A 9,013-nucleotide genomic window follows, 5' to 3' on the forward strand; every position below is an offset into this window, starting at 1 on the left:
TTTAATGGTTCAAACTCACACAATTTAATTGTAGAGAAGTGGGGTGTCCGAAATTCGAACCCTGATCCCTGCATATAATATGCAATATCCCTACCAACTAAAGCTAACGGGGATTTTATTTGTCAAATCCATTTCTAAATAACATTTAACATTTATTGTGGCCAAGCATAAGAAGTAACCGTAACCCCTATCATAATTAGTATTTTTTTTCCTTTTTAAATAAAATACGACCTTTCGAGTTAACTTTACTTATGTAGCTAGCTTGTCAGTGGCGGAGCTAGGAAAAAAAGATAGGGTGGGCCATTAAAATTAACAGTTGAAAAATTGTTTAAAGTCTCGCAAAATAAACCTCTAATTGAATTATTTAAATTTTTCGGGTGGGCCACTACATCACTTTGCGGGAATTTGGATCAACCGAAATCTAAAACCGACATAAAATTGTATAAAAGCTCGCAAAATAGATCTATAATTGAATTATTTAAATTTTTCGGGTGGGTCACTACATCACTTTGCGGGAATTTGGATCAACCGAAACCTAAAACCGACACAAAATTGTATAAAATCTCGTAAAATAGACCTATAATCGTTGATTTTTTAAATTTTGGGGGTGGGCCGTGGCCCACCTCAGCCATGAAGGGCTCCGCCACTGTAGCTTGTGTTGTGTCAACACTATATTTCAATATAAAAATTTCAATTTCAAAGACGCAATTTATGAGAAATTTTTTTTATCTGCCCTAGTTGAAACCAAAAAATCAAAAAATGCCCTAGTTGAAACAAAAATACCAAAACTGCCCTACTTTTTTTGAGTTGACTGGTATGTCACAAGTTGGACTTGCGACCTACCTATGTCACAATTCCAACTTGTGACATACCCCCTATGTCACAAGAGGCAATGGCGACCTACAAACTCTCAAATTTTGCAATTTTTTTGTCCTTATTATATGTCACAAGTGGGACTTGTGACATATTTATTTATTTACTTTTTCATTTTTTCTATTAATTTAATAGAATTAGTTTTATAAATTTTAAAAAAAATAATTGAAATAAATATTTATGATTATTTTTTTTAAGGAAAATATTTATTATTTATTAATATTACACATTTAAAAGTACAATACATTTTTGACAAAAAAAAACACAATACATTTAATTATTTCTCAATACATTTTTGAGAAAGTCCTGAGAAATAATTAAATGCATTGTGTTTTTTTTTTTTTTGTCATACCAGTCAACTCTGAAAAAGTAGGGCAGTTTTGGTATTTTTGTTTCAACTAGGGCATTTTTTGATTTTTTGGTTTCAACTAGGGCAAATAAAAAAAAATTTCCAATTTATGGAGGAAAGTTAGAAAGATACACTATCCTTCTTCCTTTTTTCGACATGTGCGACATTAGTTTTTGAGTGGTGTTGCAATCCATTTTTTGAGAGGATTTATTATTTATTTATTGAACTAACTTTTAGTATAAATAATTTATGATTCCCCTAAAAATAATAATTTATGATTGAAAAAATCGAGATAGTTTAAAAAGTAATAATTAATTATTAAATTATTTGAATTAATATATAAATGCATTTGTATATGTAATTTAAACAAAAGATATCTCATATAAACATTAATCAATCAACTAATTTTCCAGATTTCCGATCAAAAACCTCTACGAAATTAACTCTTATTCATACATTGAATATTACATTGATGATAACTTGAATAAATTTTTTTACAAGAAAAGGTAAACAAAAAATATGTATATTGATCTATTCTTCAGTTGAATTTCTCTAAATTAGTTAGTTAAAAAAAAGTAACAAAAAAAGAGGGGAAGAATATGGGATTGCTACAAAGTGGTAAAAGCTTATACTGTTTTAGCACTAGTATGAAGTTGGACTAAGGAAGCATAAAATCCATCTTTAACGTTAATAAGTGTTTCATGCCTTCCTTTTTCCACTATAACACCATTCTTGACAACAGCAATAACATCTGCATTTTTAATTGTAGACAAACGATGTGCCACAACCACAGTGGTCCTATTTACCATCACTTTGTCTAATGCATCTTGAACAACTCTCTCTGATTCTGCATCTAATGCACTTGTTGCCTCATCAAGTAGCAAAATCTTTGGACTTTTTATTATTGCTCGTGCAATTGCTACCCTTTGTTTCTGCCCACCTGATAGTTGAGTTCCCCTCTCTCCCACTATTGTATCATAACCCTGTTAAAGTCAAAACATTCCACCCAAAATTACACAATGTCAACAAGACATAAATACAATTAAGAAAAAACTAAATAAACATAGATTAGTCCATAAAATTGTAGCACATAATAGTTTTTTTTTTATTTTTTTATGTCTTACTCGTCCGTTTTTTAGGGTACGAGGTTCTAGTTAGAAAGTATTTAAAGTCTAACTAATAATTGTTTTAAAAAATATTCTAACTCGATTCTTCTTATTCGACTGAACTGAAACTCATCAACCAATTTAGTCTAACCACTAGGTAATTCACTCAAAGAAAGACGGAGAAAAAGTTTGACGGTGTTTTTAGCAAGTTATTTTTGTACCTGTTGTAAGCCACTGATGAACCTATGAGCATTAGCCAATTCAGCAGCAGCAATGATTTCTGCCTCAGTTGCATTGCCACCTTTTCCATAAGCAATATTGGCACGAATAGTGTCATTGAATAAGACTGGTTCTTGGCTCACAAGACCCATTTGTTGCCTTAACCACTTGAGCTTTAACTGACGAATTTCTATTCCATCAAGTGTGATTTCACCTGAATCAGGATCATAAAATCTTTGCAACAAAGCAATCACCGTTGATTTCCCACTTCCACTTTCACCAACAAGTGCTACTGTCTGTAACAAACAATTTTGACAGTGTAACCGTTAGTTGCTTGCTACATACATTTTCATTTACACCGATATAAGAAACATTATGAAAGTATTTGAAAATATAAAACTGATTCAATATTTCTAAAATTTTTGAAAAATGTCAACATTTTTTTTAATATTTTCGAAAATGTGAGCCAAATTACATTCCAGCAAGAACATACAAAGTAAATATTGACATTGAAAATTGCAAAATATTGTTAGAAAGTAAACAAGCGCTTACCTTGCCAGAATGGATAGTCAAGTTGAGGTCTCGGAAAATCTGAATATCAGGCCGAGATGGATACTTAAAACTTATATGACGAAGCTCAATTTCGCCTTTAACGCTATCTAGAGTGGTACCAGACTCTTCACTTGGATCAATCTTTGACTTCTTATCAATCATTCCAAATATAGAAGCAGTAGCTGACTTTGCTTTACTGGAGTCGGGAGCAAAGGAACTTGACTGAGAAATACCAATAGCTGCCATAGTTAACGCGAAGAAAACCTACAAAACACAGAAAAAAATATACATTTCTAAGAGACTCGATTTGATTATAAAGTAATATTCTTGCACCTTTTCACAAAAGTTGATCATAATGAATGTTACTGGTAGGAAAGATTTAGTACCCGGAAAACGTCTGAAAAAGTTGTATTCCCAGCTTTGACAAGTCTAGCTCCTGCGTAGAAACTGGTCGCATAGACACTAAACAATAAGAAAAATGAAACACCGAATCCTGATCCACTGATTATCCCTTGCCTTATTCCTGTTTTCATGGGACCTTCACATTTCTTCCTATATAGTTCCATAACCTTATCTTCTGCACAGAAAGAAGCCACAGTTCTTATGCTTCCAACTGCATCATTCGCAACTTGACTAGCCTCCTCGTACATCATCTGCACCAATTCAAATCACATTACTACAGTTGTAACATAAGCTAGACCAGACCTTAAAAATTGGCCAATGACAAGTAATAGGTCAGATTTGTGCCTAAATTTTTGGAAGTAAATTAGGTACGGACCTCACAAAGCCTAACCTGACCTACTCTCATCCCTAATTACTACATTGAGAATTTCTCTCATAATAATCTAAACCTTGCAGTTACTAATTACAAATAATGTCATAAAAGTAACTTACCTTTGCGTCTCCGCTGAATCCCTTCATGAATTTCATTTGAACATATCTATTTAATCCAATCAGAGGAATCAACACAAGAATAATAAGCGCCAGCTGCCAGCTCGCAATGAAAGCAATAATCAAACCAGCCAATGCAGATGCCAAATTCTGAACCAACAATCCAAGTGCATCGCCAACAAGGGCACGTACGGAAGCAGCATCTGCCGAGAGCCTTGCACCAACTGCGCCGCTCGAGTTTTCCGGCTCATCGAACCAACCAACCTCCATATTCACCACCTTCTCAAAACATAGTAGCCTGATCCGTTGGATTAACTTGCATCCAGCCACAGAGAAAAAGTAACCTCGTGCTGGAATCACCACCAATGATGCAAGCCCAAGGAGCATAAACATTATCGCCCAAAACTTGGAGTCCTTCTTCATCTCATCAAACGGTTCATAAAATGTTTTGATGACACTGGAGATCAAAACGCCAAATATTGGAAGTATGACACCGTTAGCTATGGCAGCTAAACTTCCAATAAGAAGAACGGGAATCTCTGGCTTGTTAAGGGAAGCAAGGCGTCTCAGCGGAACTTCTTGTTCTTTTTCTTTGGTTGGAACTTTTTCAAGGTCAGGATCGGTGACATTAACTCCCGTTGGTAAACCGAACGAAACCGAAAATGAATGGCGACTACTATTCCCTAGAGATGATCCCCTACTGATAGATCTTTGTAGCGACTTCCTTTGACTCGACTGTCTAAAGGACTCTGCAGAAAGTTCTCTCTTACCGTGATGGTCTGTAGTTTCTTCTGATTCCTTGTTTACTTCTTGTAACCGTATGAGTTGTGAATAAGCTCCTTCAGGATCCTTCAGTAATTCAGAGTGTGTTCCTGATCAACGTACAAATAAAGTTATCAAATAAGAACATATATAAACAAGGTTTTTGTAATTTGAATACAACTCTTTGCATATTAGATGTAAAAACTTGCTATACTAGTTATGCATGAAAACATTATTTGAATATTTGTGGTACCTTTCTCAACCATTTTCCCTCGATGGATTACAGCAATCATGTCAGCATTCCTCACTGTGCTTAAGCGATGTGCGACGACAACTGTGGTTCTGTTGACCATGATTCTATCCAGAGCCTCTTGCACCACCCTTTCAGATTCTGCATCAAGTGCACTTGTAGCTTCATCTAGAAGTAGAATTCTTGGATTCTTAAGGATTGCTCTTGCAATCGCAATGCGCTGCTTCTGTCCACCAGACAGTTGAGTTCCATGGTCACCAACCATTGTGTCCAATCCCTGTATTCAAAAGTTCAAGATTATGCATCCAAAAATATCAAATGGCATTGACTTTGAAATTGAAGTACAGTACTACTTTTATTAGAGATAAAATTAATTAATAGTTAATTAGGCTAGTTATCCTTGTTATCTTCTTCATTTTCATTTGGAATCATGTAAAAATAGACTCTTTTGCATTCATTACTGGTCAGTATGATCAAGTTATCAATAAATGAGTTATTTTAGTAATATGGTACCAGAGGTTGGTTAGAATCAATTTACCTGTGGAAGTTTATCAATGAATTTGGCGGCGTTTGCAAGTTCAGATGCAGATCTTATTTCTTCAATTGTTGCTCCATCTTTACCGTATGCAATGTTATCCTTAATGCTGGATGCAAATAACACTGGCTCCTGGCTGACAAGACCAATTTTCCCTCTGATCCACCTAAGCTGGAGTTCTTTCATGTTAATTCCATCGATAAGTACTTCACCCGCCTGTGGATCATAGAATCTTTCTACCAAACTAATAACTGTGGACTTTCCACTTCCACTTTGTCCAACCAATGCCGCGGTTGTTCCGCTTGATATATGAAGAGAGAATCCATTGAATATCAGCTCTTCAGGTCTTGCGGGATAACTGAAATAAACTTCCTTCAACTCTATTTCACCTTGAATATCCTCTAATACTTTTCCATTTGGATCATAAGCATCTATCTCTGGCTTTCTCTTAATTGTTTCAAACATTTTGTAAGCCGCCGCCTGACCCGCCGCAAAAGCACTCATACTCGGTGATGCCTGGCCTAGAGACCTAAAAATACACATATCCATAAGATATTTTTTTAATCTAAATAATGAACTTTCAAACTTTATTGGGATGGATATGCGTAAAAATAATTTTTACATACATGGAAGCAGTTAACACAGCGATAATCACATTAATCACGGTGCCACCGTTATATCCTTTTTCCATGATCATCTTTGCACCAAACCATACGGCCAAAGCATAACCACAGAAAATAACAAACATAACTGTGCCTAGTCCTGCTCCAGCTATAGTACCTTCAAAAACTCCTGACTTGTAAGCATCTACAAGAAATTTGCTATAACTAGATACTGCTTGCTTTTCACCGGTAAAGGATGCAACCTGAAAATATATTCACAAGACACAAATTAAAATATATGGTATCATAGCACTGCCACACATAAGCAGCAAGAAGAAAAGCATTCAACTAAGTGCATGTTTGGATGTTATTGAATATAATTAATTTTGATTCCATAATTGATTCTAACTTTAAGCTAGAATTTGCAGTTTTTACGTCTACAATTAATTTTTAACCTCGAATTTATTATCAACATGAATGTATCCAAATATAAATAATTTTACATTCAACCAACTTTTAGCCATATTTAATTTTACTGAATCAATTTATCACCGCAGAACCAAACACACACCAAGAAGTTATAGAATTTAAAAGACTTATTTCTAACAGCATACCGTTCTTATTGAGCCAATGGTCTGTTCAACAACATGTGCAGCTTTTGCATAAGCAGTTTGACCTTTAGAAGCCATTCTACCTATGATAACAGCCATGGCAGCACCTGACACAACAAGAAGTGGAAGTGTTGACATCATCACAACAGTAAGAAGCCACCCTTTTGTAAATGCTATCACAAAACCCCCAATAAATGTTGCTATTAGCTGCAGAAACTTCCCAACCTGTTTTTTCAAACACAAAATTAAACCTTCATTAAGTAAATTAAATTCAAACCAACCTTTTACTCCAAAATCTTACTAATTTACATTCAACACTAAATTTTCATACCTTCTCACCCATGGCATCTTGAATAAGAACAGTATCACCAGACATTCTCCCAACAACTTCTCCTGTGTTTGTTTCTTTATCAAAGAAAGTAACATCTTGTCTTAATATTGTTTTCAAATACAGTCCTCTTATTCTTGCAGCTTGTCTTTCTCCTGTGACCATCCAACAACTCACCTCTGAAAATACAAAAACAATTTCTCACAAGTTTAGTGTCTTTTCTTCATATATCTAAAAAAATCTCAAATTACAAAATACTATACTTACGGAGAAATGCTGCCACCCCAGATCCTACTGCCAAATATACGAATTTCAAAGAAACCTGTAATCAATGTTACCATCATGTAAAAGAATATTAGTAACACTAAACAAGGATTTATAATACTAAAGAAAAATCATATTGATTAATTATTGTGGCATGGTATTTATGATACCTTGGACACTTCTTCAACAACATCGGTGGTGTTATTTTGGTTACTACCAAAACTATCAATCATTTGACCGAACAATAATGTCATAAGAGGTAATCCCAAACCGTTTCCAATAGCACCGATAGTACCAACAATCATTAATAAAATGTCAGTGGAATCTGCAAAAGTGAACAATTTGTGAAATGGTACTGTCTCTTGTTTTTCTTTTGTTTTGTCCTTTTCGCCGTTTGTAACAACAACATTTGTACTTGTTGTTTCTGTTGAATTCTTCTCTGACGTTGTTGCTTCATCATGATTATTCTCTATTTCATCAACACCATTCACCTTACCCATCTCAAATCAATGTCTTCTAACTTCTAAGTCTTCAACTATTGAAAAATAAAATTATTTAGCAAACTCAAAAGAATCACACACAATATAAATAGTCCAAATACAAAGTATTTATATTCTTTTATTGGATAAAACTAAATTTGAAATGAAAAAGAGAACTGGTTTTAAAGCTAATCAAAGTTAAAGGATAGAGGTGTCATTTTCAAAGATGGACCAAACGTTTCTTCAATAAATGTGAATGAAACTTGGGGGCTTAGAAATGTGAAGGAACAAAAAAGTGGATTTGATAACTACTAAAACTAAACTGCAACGTGTTCTTATTAAGTGTTTTCAAACTAAGATTCGTTCACAAGCATCTTATGAACATGGATTTATCCAAAAAACAGCTACAAATGTGAACATATTAAAAACTATAGCAAATAAATTTGAACACGAAAATACACGCTTGAATCAGCTGATCTAAAACAAGAAAGTTAGGCTTAGAAACATGTTTTTTTTTTTGTCTCTTAAAGAAAGAAAGAAAGAAAGAAAGAAGAATATGTAGTAAAGTGAAAGTAGAAAAATGTTGCATTTCTTGAAAAACATTAATGTTTGAATTTTGAAACTATATGTAAAGTAAAGAAGATAAAAATTTGATAAAATTATATCAACTTTGTAGAACTTGATTCCGTAAGAGATTAAAAAAAAAAAAATACATATATGAAAACGATCATGATTCAATATTCATGAATAAGAACATACCTGTTTGAAGAGACACAGAAAGAAGGAAGGTGTTGATTGAGGAATATTATGTCAATTTAGAGAATGATAAAAGTTGCTGATATCATTAGAGATTTTAAGTGATGGGTTGAGAGAAAAAAAGGGTACAAACTAGAATACGAGATCTCAGTTTGTAAGATTATACGCTAAAAATAGTATATATAAGGAGTATAGTACTGTTTGAATGGGAATGCTAAGCTAGTAGTGAATATTATATTTGACTTTGCTATATTGCTTAAAGCGCAAGTATCTAATTCCACATATGTGGTAGGGTACTACTACTAACTAAGCCATTGATTTTGTGGAATGGTACATGTATGTACATTCATTCGTCATGGATGACTTCTCTAGTTCTATTGCATTCTTTTTATATGAAAATTTGATTTGATATTTGGAGTATGATATTGTAAACTAT

General features: G+C 33.7%; 1 protein-coding gene across 1 annotated transcript; it reads right to left on the bottom strand.

Annotated features, from left to right (window-relative positions):
* Window positions 1–1,636: 1,636 nt before the first annotated feature.
* LOC146957458 (ABC transporter B family member 21-like) lies at window positions 1,637–8,731 on the bottom strand. The gene is made up of 13 exons (XM_085736662.1): window positions 8,581–8,731; window positions 7,513–7,877; window positions 7,346–7,400; window positions 7,082–7,257; window positions 6,754–6,975; window positions 6,164–6,402; window positions 5,541–6,066; window positions 5,006–5,279; window positions 3,994–4,862; window positions 3,486–3,752; window positions 3,100–3,363; window positions 2,550–2,843; window positions 1,637–2,205 (listed from the first exon to the last, which is right to left on the bottom strand). The coding sequence occupies exons 2-13, from the start codon at window positions 7,840–7,842 to the stop codon at window positions 1,849–1,851; spliced, it is 3,873 nt and encodes a 1,290-aa protein (XP_085592788.1). The 5' UTR covers window positions 7,843–7,877; window positions 8,581–8,731; the 3' UTR covers window positions 1,637–1,848.
* Between the last annotated feature and the right edge of the window lie 282 nt (window positions 8,732–9,013).

The sequence above is a fragment of the Medicago sativa genome, chromosome 1 (assembly GCF_051527215.1).
Source record: "Medicago sativa cultivar Bolivia chromosome 1, Bolivia_mono, whole genome shotgun sequence".
Taxonomy (NCBI): Eukaryota; Viridiplantae; Streptophyta; class Magnoliopsida; order Fabales; family Fabaceae; genus Medicago; species Medicago sativa.